The sequence below is a fragment of the Puma concolor genome, chromosome D3 (assembly GCF_028749965.1).
Source record: "Puma concolor isolate L17-30 chromosome D3, mPumCon1.1.hap2, whole genome shotgun sequence".
Classification (NCBI taxonomy): domain Eukaryota; kingdom Metazoa; phylum Chordata; class Mammalia; order Carnivora; family Felidae; genus Puma; species Puma concolor.
In genome coordinates, this window is record NC_141678.1 from 95,005,123 (window position 1) to 95,019,617 (window position 14,495).

The 14,495-nt window shown below is 54.0% G+C and overlaps 1 protein-coding gene across 1 annotated transcript in view; it reads right to left on the reverse strand.

Moving 5' to 3' along the window:
- PARD6G (par-6 family cell polarity regulator gamma) overlaps positions 1-14,006 on the reverse strand; it is a 91,486-nt gene extending 77,480 nt beyond the window's left edge. The window contains exon 1 of the mRNA XM_086683316.1: positions 13,789-14,006. Within this exon, the coding sequence (XP_086539442.1) occupies positions 13,789-13,860 (72 nt within the window). The 5' untranslated portion in view covers positions 13,861-14,006. The remainder of the gene's footprint in view (positions 1-13,788) is intronic.
- Positions 14,007-14,495: the final 489 nt, after the last annotated feature.

Genomic DNA, 14,495 nt, shown 5'->3' on the forward strand with positions numbered 1-14,495 from the left:
TTTACCCTGGTTATCGCTGCAGCTCCCGGAGCCTCCCCCCGCCCAGCGTTAGGGGCCCTGCGTCCCGGGCCCGCTCCCTCCGAGGCATCACTGCAGGGCTCCACCGACGCCCCGCCTCCAGCTCGGGCCCCGCCCACCCAGGCTCTGAGACCGCACCCCCTGAACCCCTCCCAGTGAGGCCCCGCCTCCAGGCCTCTCAGGTGAGAGCAATCGCGGGAAGTCATCAGAAACAGAGATTTTCAAGGAAAACGTTCATCAAAATACAGTAGTTTTGGGGCGCTTGGGTGGCTCAGTCGGTTGGGCATCCGACTTGGGCTCAGGTCATGATCTCACGGTTCGTGGGTTCGGGCCCCACTGGGGCTCTGTGCTGACAGCTCTGAGCATGGAGCCTACTTCAGATTCTGTCTGTCTCTGTCTCTCCCTCTCTCTCTCCCTGTTCGCACTCTGTCTCTCAAAAATAAATTAACATTTAAAAATATTTACAGTAGTATAAAATGTTAACTGTAAAAGTTCACCAAACAAAGTACATCCCCAGGATGAAATATAATTAAGCCAACAGATACATGCTGTATTAGTGGGTTTAATGACTCAAGGAAGCCTTTACCACGTGGGCAGTGAAAGAAAACGACGCAAAGCCGAATCTAGTGTGATCCTAGGGGCGCAGCACAAACAAGGCAGCAAGGCCCAGCCCAGGGCTGTGAACAGAAGTGCCCAGGGAGCTGTGCACGTCTGGCACACCTGAGGCCAGGAAGCCAGCACCCCTGGGGCTGGGCCCAGGGATCCGGAGCTCAGAAACTCCTGAAAGTGTGTTCCTTGAAGGAGCAGCATCACTGACTGTCACCTGGGACCTTCAACTCAGGCCCCAGGCTTAGGGAGTCACAACCTGAATTCTAACTAGACCCCCAGCGACTCCTGTGCACACGAGTGTGAAAAGCACGGTTGCAAACATCCCAGTAAGCATCTTGCTAGTCACTGCTATGTGCTGGGTTTTGGTATGTGTTTACATATTCGTTCACTGAACAAAATTTTGCTGAATGCCGGACATGGGTGGCGCCCCGTGCTAGTGTTGAGCGTCTTCATTGGGTTGATGGCTGTTTGAAAGCCTGATGTTGGACAGTAATCACACATGCAAATGTGTAATTACAAACTGGGAAATGCAAACAAAGAAACTGTAGGACACAGGCCCTGATTGAAACTCTGTGTTTGAGGAAAGGAAATATTCAGGTAAAGAGAGGATAGGAACAGGTCACCTGCCGCACAGACTGAAGGAGCCAGGCAGCCCAGGTGTGAAGGATCTCAGCAGCATACTTTCATAAGGTAATGCCAACACCTTGGACCATTTGGGGACAGGGCCAAGGAGCACGAATGCACGTGCAGGCCATATGGAAATCTGTGGGAAGACCCCCCTTTTGGAAATGATCAGGAAGCACAGGTCATTATCCTCATGTGGCATCTGTCAGAATGTGGGACCCCACCATGGGATGACTTCCTGGGCTGGCATGTTAGGGCAGTTTAAAATCAGGCCACAGACCTGTGAGTCAGATGGGGTGGAGCCGGCAGCGGAGCAAGGCCCCTTCCTGTGCCCCATGCACCCATCTTGATCCAGAGCAATGACGTCCCAGCCACCAGTAGCTGCAGAACTGCTCAGACAGGCACCACATCCTGTGTGAGGCTGCTGGGGACCAAGAGCCCAGTGTACCTGGGTCACCTCAGTGAGTGTGTGTGTGTGTGTGTGTGTGTGTGTGTGCGCGCTGCAGGTGTTGCATGCACTCCTCTGCTCACATACATACTCTCCAGGTCACATGTGCCATCTGCATCCAGGGACCCGGCACTGGTAAATGTAGGTGTAGGGTGGGCCTAGGAGTGGAGAACACAGAAATTTAGGAACGTGGTCTATGGTTTCTGTCTGGCAGGGATTTCCAGTACGGTAGACGAGGTATGATCAGTGCCACACATTGTGTGCAAGCTCTTTTTAATCCTAACAGAAATCCAGAGGTGTCACTAGTCCCCTTTTAAAGGCCAGGACACTGAGACCTGGAAGGACTCAATCCCTGCCCTCAGTCATGAGCCCAGTAAATGGAGAAACTGAGGCTAATACCAGAGGGAATGCAGAAAAGAGCCAGAGAGCTCCAGTGGCGTGGTGAGAACCCCATGTGGAAGCTCGGGCACTGGGAGCAGACCCGCAAGTGGGAAGGGATGCCTGAACCACTGAGTGTGTGGATGAGGAGGGGCTCTTGCAGGCGGAGCAGCATGATAGAGAGCTAGGCTGCCCCGGCTGCTATGCAAGGGGGAGCCCGCCGACTGGAAGGTCTGCCTAGGCCACAGCATGCAGGATGTGGAGGCCATCTGACCCTGCCTTTCTGGGACCAGAAGCAGAGAGCCACCCAGGCAGAGACCTGGGTCCCTGGCCCCCTAGGGAAGCAGAGTCATAGCCCAACATGAACTCACGATGCACAAAAAAGGGGCAGTTTCCAGGGATGGGGATGGGTTGTGATGGCACCAGATCTGGGCCATGGTGTCCAACAACAGACAGGAGGGCAGAGTCATTAAGTTCAAGGCTCTGCAGGTTCAAATTCCCAACTCACCTTTCCTGGCTGTGTGACTCTGGATAATGTAAACTTCCCTGAGCATATTTCCTCCTTTGTGAAAAAGGGACAAAAATATATTCTTCATAGGGTTTTTGTGAGACTCAAATACAAATACATGGGCTGTCCTGAGAGTGTGATCCCAGCCAACGGCTGCTATTGGCCAGGTTGCCTGGAGAAGGTGCATAGCGTTCCCGCACAGCTGATCCTGGGGAGCCCTTCTCAGAGACCCAAACATGCTGTGGGCCACTGAGAGCAACACGTCCTTCCTCAGCTGAGCCACCTTCCCGGTTCCCGAGGAGCCACCTTCCTCAGCCCCGTCCCTTCCATCCCTGGCTGGCACTTATCTCTCAGGTCCATGTTTCAGATGAAACACTCTCCTTATAATTCTGTATGAGAAAAGCTGTGCTCATGAGCATGACCTGAACCCCGCAGCTCCAGGTGGAGGCTCAGAGCCCAGTGGGCACTGTGCACCCTTAGCCATGCAATTCAAGGGGCATCCGCTTTGTGGCACTTCAGGTGCGCCAGGGACTGGGGTGGTCACCAACTACTCTGACCACAGCTGCGAAGATCCCATGGGGTACCAGAGGAGGAAGTGGGATCAGGTTCATCCCTGCACCAAACAGACGGTGCACAGGCTGGAGCTCATGGGGCTGTTGGGAGAGGGGGTTTCACAGGACCCGTGAGGGACACACAGGAAGCAGTACAGCCCTGAGCCAGGGTCCAGGAGGTGCTGGGGAGGGAGGTGGAGAGATAGAGGATGTGACTTCAGACCACATCCGGGCAGGTAGCTGTTGTCTATTTTCCAGCAGATAGAATCAGGAAACAATGTGAAACAGATGGGAAGCAACTGAGGGTTAGGGTCTGGTTTTGCCCCTTATACCCGGGCCTTGCTTAGTTGACTTAATAGGTCGGTCAAGCCCCAAGGGTGCTCCCCACGACAGTTCATGCACACCGTGTCATGAGCTTTGAGGAAAACATCTATGTCGAAGACCTGGCGGGAGCCCTGACAGAAAGCACAGCACACAGCTGATGCTTCAAGAAAGGAAGCCACAACTGAACAGAGAGGGTCATAGCCACCTAGACTCTCCAAGTGATGTGACCTGAGCAGCAGATGCTCCCACCAGGCTGGCCAGGCTCCCGGTGCAGGGAGGGGGCCCAGAGACTGTGTGCCTCCCAGAAACCCAGCTGAGGGGACATGCACAGCACCCTCAACGGCACAGCCTTGGCCACTCTCATGGCCATGTGCTCATCTCTGGCAACGCCATGACGAGAGTCCTGGGCCACCTTGGCTGGGAAGAGGCACCACTGACAGACTGGCAATGGGGCCACGCCCCTGGGAGATGGGGGATGGGACAGGTGCCTCCAAGCGTGGTGAGGGGGACCCCAGGGCAGCTCACCGCACCTCGTGAACAGCGAAGGGTGTTCCTCAACACGCTGTTTCACCCGGGAGTGTCTCCCTGACGGTGCTGCCAGCATCTGCCCAGAGAAGCAGAGCCCCTGCCTCACCTGCCGTCGACAGGAGCATGTTCCTATGAGGTTTGGGCCTGTGCCCCTGGGTCTGGACAGCTGCTGATGGGCCTGAGGCTGGGGCCACCTGCGGCCCCACGTGAGGGAACATCCTACAGGCACAGAAGTTTGTTTTGTCCCATAGCAACACACCATCATTATCCCAGGCCAACAGGGGAAGTCAGGTCAGGACTTGTGGGTGGGGAGCCAGTGGCTCAGGCCCCCGTGCCGTGGAAAACAGGATATGGATGTTACTTTATCCTCCACATCCTTCCAGCATGGCACCTTTCTCAGCTGTCCCTCATAATTCTCTCTTCCACAGCCCTTACCCAGGGACCTTGGGGTCCTTCCACAAAGCACACGTCCCCCAAAAGGGGTGCCCTGTCTGTCCTCACCTTGCCTCAGAAGCAAAGATACCAAGAGAGGTCTGCCTGGTACACTGACGCCTAACCCAGCTTTCGGCAAGCACACCGATGTGATAACACGGAGAACAGATACACCTGCTCACTGGGCAGGACTTTTAGGAGGAGCAGACAAAGCCCCACCGGTGGCTGCACTGTGATCTGTCGACATCCACAGGTGTGTATCAGGGAGAGCTTCCGGGTAACACAGCAAACCTCCCAGGGTGAAGGTGGTTGAAAGCTCTGACCTGCACAGGTGTCCACAGCCCACCAAGCTGAGGCTGCTTGTGGGGTTTTCATTCTACACATGAAGATCAGACACTATTCAAAAAGGAGACAACGCATCTCACTGAAGAGCCTGTGCATGAGATGCCCTGTGACCTGTCGAGCAGCCCGCAGGCCCATCCTTGTTCGCCCAGAGTCTCAGCTTCTTGCACAATGCCAGGTCCACCAGAGGGGCCCATGGAAGCTGGTGTGGACTGAAGGAAAGGCAAGAAAGGCATGAGAACAGCAAAAGGAACCACAGAATCACATGGAGAAGTATCAGAGTCCCTTCACCAGTCAGCGGTAGAAACATAAATTCTGCGACAAAGAATCTCTTCCTGATTTATTTTAATTTATTAATCAACACACACTTAATAAGTTGTGGTTCAAGGCCTTTGGGACTCTCAAATGCTCAGACGTCCCACAGCAGCCACTCCCCTAAATCCAGTCTAGTCCAGGGCCAGAGCTGAGAACAGTCGCACTGCGTGGTGGGTTAGACTCAGCAGGACCACCAGGGCAGCTCAGTGTCCCACCGCACCGAGCATAGCAGTATCGCGAAGGCCAGCGGACAGCATGAGTGCACTGAAGAGGCACTCATGCACACAGCCACCAAAGGACATGCACGCGGCTCTGGGCACCATCAACACAGGCAGAAGCACAACACTTGGCACCCATAAAAAATCTCCACTGATGCACACAACGTACCCTCTGGACACAGGAGTGTATCATTACGTCACATCCGAGGACCAGAACACTCATCGTTAGTGACCGAGCCCCTGATGGTGGTTACACTGGGGGTGGGTGCTGACTAGACAGGGTATGAGGGAAGCTTCCTGGATACTGGAATGTTCCACACTGTGATCTGCATAGTGGTCACCTGGGTGTGTAAGCATGCAAACTTTCATTAAGCTGCACGCCTGAGATTAGTGTATTTTAGTGTCACAAGGAGAGAGCCTGCCGCATTAAGTAGGTCTGGAACAGCCAACTGAAAAGGCAGCTATTTCAGCCTCAAGCCTGGGCAAGAGTGGGAAGGGATCGGGTTGTAAGAAGGTCAGCCTGTGGAGCAGAGGGAGGAGACAAACCAAGAATTTAACAGGGCTGGGCCATGCATGAGGCTCTGGGTGGTTTTCAAACTCTGTGAGCAGCAAAAGCTTTTTTTCTACCCCCAAGTAAAATGCAACACACATACCCCAAAATACAGAGCAGGTGCTCTGGTTGGGGATGAGGAGTGGAGCCTGCCGGCAAGCATCTGCTCAGAGCCCCAGTGAGGAACACGGCCTTGGGAGGAGACAGAGCGATGGGTGATGGGGTGTGGGACACACATCCCTGGACCCTGAGTACCTGGGAAGAACTGAAATGAGGGGACATGGAAAAAAGGCATCAGGGGCGCCTGGGTGGCGCAGTCGGTTAAGCGTCCGACTTCAGCCAGGTCACGATCTCGCGGTCCGTGAGTTCGAGCCCCGCGTCAGGCTCTGGGCTGATGGCTCGGAGCCTGGAGCCTGTTTCCGATTCTGTGTCTCCCTCTCTCTCTGCCCCTCCCCCGTTCATGCTCTGTCTCTCTCTGTCCCAAAAATAAATAAAAAAAACGTTGAAAAGAAAAAAAAAAAATTAAAAAAAAAAAAAAAAAAGGAAAAAAGGCATCAAAGGTAACTGATGTCACAGCTGTAACAGAGAGTGTCCTGGGCCTGTTACCCCTACCTGTAGGTAACTCAGGGCTGCCCGCGGCAGCTCCGGAGGAGGAAGCATATAGGGCCAATGGAGCTTGCAAGGAAGGGCTATGAGCTTGGCTCCTGGAGACGCACACAGAGCTGGCTCTGAAAAGGGGCCCACGGGCTGCACCCCCTGGGGCTCTCGGCCTGTGATCAAACACTAAGGAAATTAGCAGACACCAACACAGCAGAAATATCAACATGGACTTTTAAAACAATTTCCTTTCAACTCTCAAAGTTTCTCTTTTCTGTTTAGCTCATCCTCTCCCCGCTTCTGTCCACGCTGTCCCCTGCAGCACTGGCAGGGAGGGGACAAGGCTCCTCTCAGAGGTGCCCGGAGAATAATCCCATCAGTGAGCCAAGTTTTGGTCACCTTCCTCAAAAAGTAGTTCTTTTCTAAAGTATCCTAACAACTTCTGGACTAGTAGCCAACAGGAAAATCCAGCTGTTCCTTATCTGAATTCAACTCAGCCAACATTTTTTGGGCACCTCCTGTGTGCAAAACACTGCTTTTCACACTTTAGATGCCGAGTTTCTCCTTGGAGCAGATCACTGAGAAATGCAGCTAGTTTTTGGAGCTGGCCTCCTGGTCTAGTGCAGAGGAGAGCCCCCAGATGAGGAAAAGTGGAGGCCAGAGCCCAGCTGCTTCTGGAAGCAATGAAGGGAGAAGGTGGTCTGACTTATCTCGAAGCAACCATAGCAGACTTTGATGCTGCTGCTGCTGCTAGAAAGCAGGCGGGTGGTTCCTGGAGGCTGACCACCATGACTGGTGTTGGTGGGCTGACAGGCCAGCTGGGATGCGCTGGAAGCCTCTGAGCTCAAGGAAATGGGAAGTGGTGATTTGGTGACACTTGGGATATCAGAATGAAGGACTTCCACCCCACCCCCACCCCCACCCTAATCTTCCCACGTGCCAGACCAAACCTTCATTGGACCATAGTTTTCTTTCTTTCTTTCTTTTTTAATCTTTATTTTTGAGAGAGACAGAGTGCAAGTGGGGGAGGAACAGAGAGAGAGGGAGACAGAATCTGAAGCAGGCTCCAGGCTCTGAGCTGTCAGCACAGAGTCCAACGCAGGGCTCGAACTCCCGAACTGTGAGATCTTGACCTGAGCCGAAGTCGGACGCTCAACCTACTGAGCCACCCAGGCGTCCCTGGAGCATAGTTTTATAAGGAGGAGATAACATTTGTCTTAGCTATCTTTGTACGCCCATCATGAGCCCTATGCTTGGCACATAGTGGTTGCTCAGTAAATAAAATAAAATAAAATAAAATAAAATAAAATAAAATAAAATAAAAATCAACGCATTGTGGAATCAGACTTTCCAGAACAACTACTGAGTAGAAAACTTCCCTTGAGACCATCCCATAAGAACCTGTAATGGTGATGTAAGAAAAATAGAACTTCTTGCCCCAAAAGCACAAGAGCTTACCCTTACAAGCTCTAGATCCAGACAGCCCAAGGGGGTCTGTCTCATTCTGCACAGGGCATGCTAGGAACACCTGCATCAATACCCAGACCTGGATTCAGGGCTTGTCAGAGGAAGAGAAATCAGGAGCCCTCCTCCCCCAGTGGCCACTGACAGTTCATGGCAAAGAGCATGCACTCTGGAGCCAGACTGCTGGGGGTCTCTGACCTTGGGCAGCTTCGTGGAACTCCCTGGGCCTCAGTGTTCTCTCTTACATACCGGTGGTGATAACGGAACCCATCTTGCAGGGCTGTGATGGGACTTAAGGAACTATTATTTGCAATTGTTGTGTATTTAGAACAGTGTCTGGCGTGTGTATCTGCAGTTAAACAAATTTGAAGAAATACTTCTGAGTGCACCCTGTACACAGAGGGGAGTGTCCAGCCTGGACCATCTGTATACCCCTACTGTGTCCAGGGGTAGCTTCAGAGGAAAGCTGCAGGGTCTAAAAAGGCTCACAGTACCTCCCATCACTCCCCAGGCTCACAGAAGACTAGAGATTTGCCAAGAGGAAGTGGTGAGCCAGTAAACACGTACTCGGCCAGCTGAACAAGTCTTACACTAACTCTTGATGCTCCCTTGTTAAATGACTACTGTCATGGTGGCTTCTGCTGCCATCGTTCCTAGCTCATTCCTTGCTTGCCTCTAAAGGTCCGGGGAGCACCTTCATGGGAAAGGGTCGGGGTGCCTCTCCTTTTTCACTGATTTTAAACATGACTCAGAAACCTTTGAGCTTCTGATACCCTGAATAGCTGCACCTTCCAATTCCTGACACTCCTTCCCTGAAACTGGGAGAACCCTCCATCTGAAATGCCATGGGTCCTAGAAAAAGGCTCGAACTCCTGACTAGTTGGAGTACCCTCTGGGAGAGTTCACAGGGCTCTGAGACCCACAAAAGGTTGGCATGGACACCACTGGCACCCACTAGACTGACATCTGCTACCTGGGTCCCTGGTGAGAGTCTCCTCCAGATGCAGCTTCCCACATCAAGTCACCGAACCTGTTTGAACACAGACGTGCACACATACAAAGCTGGAATCTTAAAAGGGTGTAGCTGACACACACAGGTGAGTCAAACTGTGTCAGGCAGTTCTTAACTGGCTGGCTGCAGGCAAGTGCCCAATCACCCCATGGGGAGGGCCTGGCCCAGCCCCCAGCCCACCAGATGGAAAGACATGTTCCTGCAGCACCGGGCAGCCAACAACCTCAGCCAGAGATAAGGTCTGGGGACCAGGGAACTTGTGGGCCGAAACACTGTTACCTCAGCACAGGTGGGAAAATCTGTTGTCAAGCAGCTCCCATAATTCAATAAAGAATAAGGACTAACAGGAAAAAAAAAAAGCATGTAGGAAAGAAAGAGGCAGCTAAAAATAGACAAATAGCCCACAAATATAAAACCGTTCAATTCACCAATAATTCAAAGATACAAATTAAAACAATGGGATGGGGTTCCACTTATCTACCTGGGAAAGAATAATCCCAGTGCTAGGGGCAAGGGCACCTGGGTGGCTTAGTCGGTTAAGTATCCAACTCTGGATTTCAGCTCTCTGTCTCCCTCTCCCACTCGTGCTCTCTCTCTCTCAAAATAAATAAATAAACTAAAAGAAAGAAAGAAAGAAAAGAAAAGAGGAAATACCAGTGCTAGAGGGAGGGAGGGGTGACAGAGATGGGTGGGCAGATGTGAAACAGTATATAAATCTGCAGAAGAGACTTTCTGCAAGAAAATTTAGCAATATATACATATATATATATTCAAAGTCTTATAAATGTGCATATTTTTAACATAACAACTGCACTCTAGGAATCTGTCCTGAAGAAACAATAAGACTTAATAAATCAGCAGTTCTTTATACCTTTTATGTAGCATATCTATACATACTCTGTAGGTAATGTTTATTTAGACTTTAAATATAAATGTTATTCACGGCATCGTTTATTACAGAAAACAACTGGAAATGACCCAAATAGGATACTGGTTAAATTAATTATGGTTTACACATAAAATAAATACTAAGTAGTAATTTTAAAATATGTTTTAAGAATGTTTTTAAGAAAATTCTAATGACACGAGAAAACACACTGTTAAACTGACGGGGGAAAGCAGGCTATAGAATGACATGCCTGTAAAATATGATCCTGATTCTGTAGCATAAAGATGCTACATATGCATATAAAGGGTCAAGAAGACACACAGCAACACTGAACAGTGGCTCATTTCTGGATGGGAGACTTATCCCATTTTGTGCCTGATACAGTTTTTAAATTTTCTATAATGACAACATATTTGTTTACAATCCAGAAAAGCCTCCAACGTGATTTTTTTTTAATTTTTTATTAATTTTTTAATTTTTTTTTTAACGTTTATTTATTTTTGAGACAGAGAGAGACAGAGCATGAACGGGAGGGGCAGAGAGAGAGGGAGACACAGAATCGGAAGCAGGCTCCAGGCTCTGAGCCATCAGCCCAGAGCCTGATGCGGGGCTCGAACTCACGGACTGCAAGATCGTGACCTGAGCCGAAGTCGGACGCTTAACCGACTGAGCCACCCAGGCGCCCCATCTCCAACATGATTTAAACAAAGCAGCAAACACTGGATTAAAACCCTTAGCAGTGAATCTCCGCCAAACACAATGGACATGACATGCCCCTGAGTTGTAAACACAGTCTTTGGTCTCTATTGTGAACAACCGCCTTGTGCCACACTGTGACAAGGGCCATAAGATGAGAAGGGGTCAGGAGTTGGAGGGGGCTTGGCCCGGTGAAGGCATCGGATGGGCTTTGTAGGAAAGGGCTGGTGCACAGGGTGGATTCTCAGAGAGCACTTCAGGTGGGGGAAAGCTACATAACCATGGCAGACAGGCCACCAGGTTAAGAGAATGTGAATGAGGCCCGACTGGGACTGGGTATCTGGACAATGATGGGCCTCCTTTAGCACCAGGGTCTTCAACTAGAAGGCAGGGGCTTGTGCGGGGGGAGCACACTGCTGACAGAGGGTGACTGTGCTCCTTCAGACATCCTCTAACTCCTATGCCCCTTGCAGACACCTCCCCTAGACACTGGCCTTCTTGCTACCCCTACGAGGCTCCAAGATGTGCTCCCTTGGGCCTGAACATGCTCCCCCAGACCTGTGCACAGTTCCTCCCTCCACACTGCAGGTCTCATGAGAGGAGAGGCAAAAGTCAAAGCAAGTGGCAAAAAGGCAGTCCCACTGCCAGGGCTGGGGAGTAGCAAGTACATTCTGTTGGTTTGGGGAGGAACAGATCAATCATAAGTATGTGGAAATGTTTGTGATGGGGGAGAGCCACCAGGTCAAGGCTTTGGGAATTGACTAGCTGTAGCACATGGCCCAAAATTCTGAGAGGGTGAGAGGTGAATTTCAGACCCAATATCCTGAAATGCCACACAATTTCATACCCAGTATTCTGAACTGCAGGAACTGACATTTACAACTGCAGGAACTCCTCAAGTCTTCAAAGTGCTTTCACATTCATTACCTCATTTTTGTCCTGGGAAGTAAGCAGAACAGGAACAATGCCCATTTTACAGATGAAATAACCAAGGCTCTGAAAGTTTAAATGACTTTCCTGAAAGTTCAAAAGAGAAGTAGGTAGCAGACCTAGCTGGACTCACGCCCCGGCACCATTTTCCCCACACGCAAACCGAGATGCTATGGTGCTACGTTTAACCTGAATAAAGACATCATTGTCATCAAGTTTTGCTTCCTGTATTTTGACAAGAGCAGCTGAAGTAAAGGCTCCCTGCGGAGATGGGCGCCATGGTATCAAGTATTAATCACTAAGGGGGGCAGTGGGAGGGTGTACGCGGAAGGAAGAGCCAGGTGTACTCTCTGGACAGACAAGAAGGCAAGCCCCGTCATCCAAAATGGAACGTGTGTGTGTCCAACAGCCAGCTCAGCAGGCACTCCCTGCACCCAGGTTGGTGTGGCCCTTTCAGGGGTGCTCCCAAATCCAACCCAAACTCCAGCTCTGCCACTCACCTCCAGGGGAACATTCACTGCATCTGAACCTGAACCCAAGCTTGGAGCACGGGCCAGCAACTGGGGAGCCAGAAGGGGTAGGGCAGTCTAACACAGCTGGCTGGGCAGCCAGAACCCCCATAGCCTCTCACTCCTGTCCTGGAGGAGAGGCAAAGGCAGGCCCCCAGTAGCCTGCCCTGTACCAGCAGTCCAGAACTGTGTGATAAGGCCTGGTGAGGGCCTCTCCTCCAGATCTGTCCTTCTAGATCGGTCCTCTGGAGCTGTGCTTGTCATCAGGCAGCTGTGAGGTGCACATGGCTACTGAGCATGGGAAATGTGGCTCGTGTGATTTAGGAAAAGCGTTTAGTGTTAGTCAGTTTACACCTGAAATCAAACACCCTAAAAGGGCAGCCAGAGGGACCCTTGATGGAAGTGTTCTGTGGCTTGTCTGTGCTTGCTGGTAATCCCAGGGACGTGCACAGAGCAGAGGTACATGACCAGGTCCTGGATATGACACTGCGCCACTACAAGTGACCTTCTTGGGAGTCTGTATTCTCTCCCACAACTGCCTGTGAATCCAAAATAATCTCAAAATAAAAAGTTAAAAAAAAAAAAAAAAAAGGAACCACTACATGTGCTCAATGCCTATGGTAGTGGTCCAGGAGCTCCAATCAGCTGTCTCCAACCAGTTAAAGAAACCCACAACTGTTTGGAGCTCCCACTCATGCCTGTGGGTTCTTCCCTCACACACCCCGCAGCAGGCACACTTGATTTGGGAGGCTGGGGGCAGTCCTGGGCTAAAGAGGGGATGAGTTCCGGGCGAGGGTCACAGAGTTAGCATTCGGGGGAAGGGTGCGACCTTAACAGAAGTGAGGGGTTCATAAAAAGACTGTCTCCTCAAGATGAAAACGAAATCCCGAAACTCCATTGGCTCACTGCGGAGAAGCCGCCCCCCATCCTCGGCGGACGCCCTGTAAACCCTTTACCAAAGGACCCCCTCCGCCCTTGGCGGTCAGGGGCGGCCTGGACAGTGGGGGCACTGGACTCGGCTCCTTAGACACGAACGCCCGGCGCCCAAGTGTGTGTGGAGATGGGGGTCTGAGCCCACCCTCCGGCCCTGCCCCTCTCCCACCGGTCAAGCTGCTCCGCCTCGCTTTACAGGAGGGGGGAGGCGTGGAGGAAGGGCGAGAGGGCCGACCCCCAGGCGGCAGCAGCTTAGGGCCCGAGGAGCCCCCTCCTCCGGGACCCTGAGCAACTGCAACAAGACCCTCGCAGACAAAAGCATCAGCCGCGAATGAGCCGCCCCCGCAGAGGGCAGAAGCGCCAGATCCTATCAGCCAATTACCCGAACGCGCATAGCAGCCCTCAAGTTGGGGCACGCTCGGGCCGGGGCGCGGACAGCGGGAGGGGCCACCGGCCGGGCGCGCCCAGAGAGCCTGGGCCAGGGGCGGGGGGGGGGGGGTCCCGGCCCGCTGCCGCTCTCCCCTCGTTAGTCCCGAGCCTCCTCCGCAGCGAAGGAGGCGGCGCGGCCAGGCCCTTCCCCGGCCCGGGCCCCCCAGCACCTCCCCCCCCCCACGACCCCACTCCGAGCAGCCCCCGGGTCGCCCCGGAAACGCCGCCCCTCCACCGTGTGGCGCGCCGGGTCGCCTCCCGCTCGTGGAACAAAAGAGCCGCTCCCGCGGGGGTCCGGAGCCCGCGCGGCCCTCCTACCGCCGGGCTCCAGCTGCACCCGCCGGGCGGCCGGGCTTTGTGTCCGTGCAGCGGCGGGAAAGGCGGCTGGACCCCCGCACTCCAAAGTTGTCGCCTGCCCCGGTACCTTCCGCAGCGTCCAGTCCCCCCGGGGGCGCCCATTCATTCGCATGGGGGCCCGGCTTACCTTGCTCTTGACTTCCACGGCGCTGCAGTCGTAGAAGCGCAGGGTCTGAGACTTGTGGAAGCTCCGGTTCATGGTTCCGGCCCCACTCAGCCTCGTCCTCGCCTCGGCTCCTCGCTCCCGGGGCTGCAGAGGACGCTGGGGGCGGCGCCCCCCGCCCCGGCCCCGGCCCCGGCCCGCGCGCGCTCGGCCGCCCCGCAGCTCTCAGTGCGGCGGCCGGAGCTGGGCTGGCCGCGCGCCTCGGGACTCCAGGGGCCGCGCGCGGGAGGAGCGGGGGGACGCCGGCGCGCGCCGCCCTGAGGACCCGCCCCCAATCTCCGCCCCGCGAGCCCCGAGGGCCCGCCCCGCTTCCCGAGGAGCCGCCAACTCCCCCCCACCCCACGCCCACCCAGGGCCCGCCCCCAAAGCTCCGGGGGCCCCAGTCTCACCCGCGCCCAGAGAACCCGCCCCCGAGGGCCCGTTCCGCGAGTCCCGAGGACCCACGTCCCGCCACGCGCCGCGAGGACCCGCCCCCCCGTGCCCACCCCGCGCCCCGAAGGCCCGCCCCACGACTCTCAAGGACCCTAGTGCCGCCCCGTGCCCCGAGGGCCCGCCCCCCAATCCCCGCCCCATTCCCCGAGGACCCGCCCCACGAGTCCCGAGGAACCTGGTCCCGCCCGGCGCCCCGAGGACCTGCCCCCGCGGCCAGCCCGCAAAGCCGCTGCTCCGCG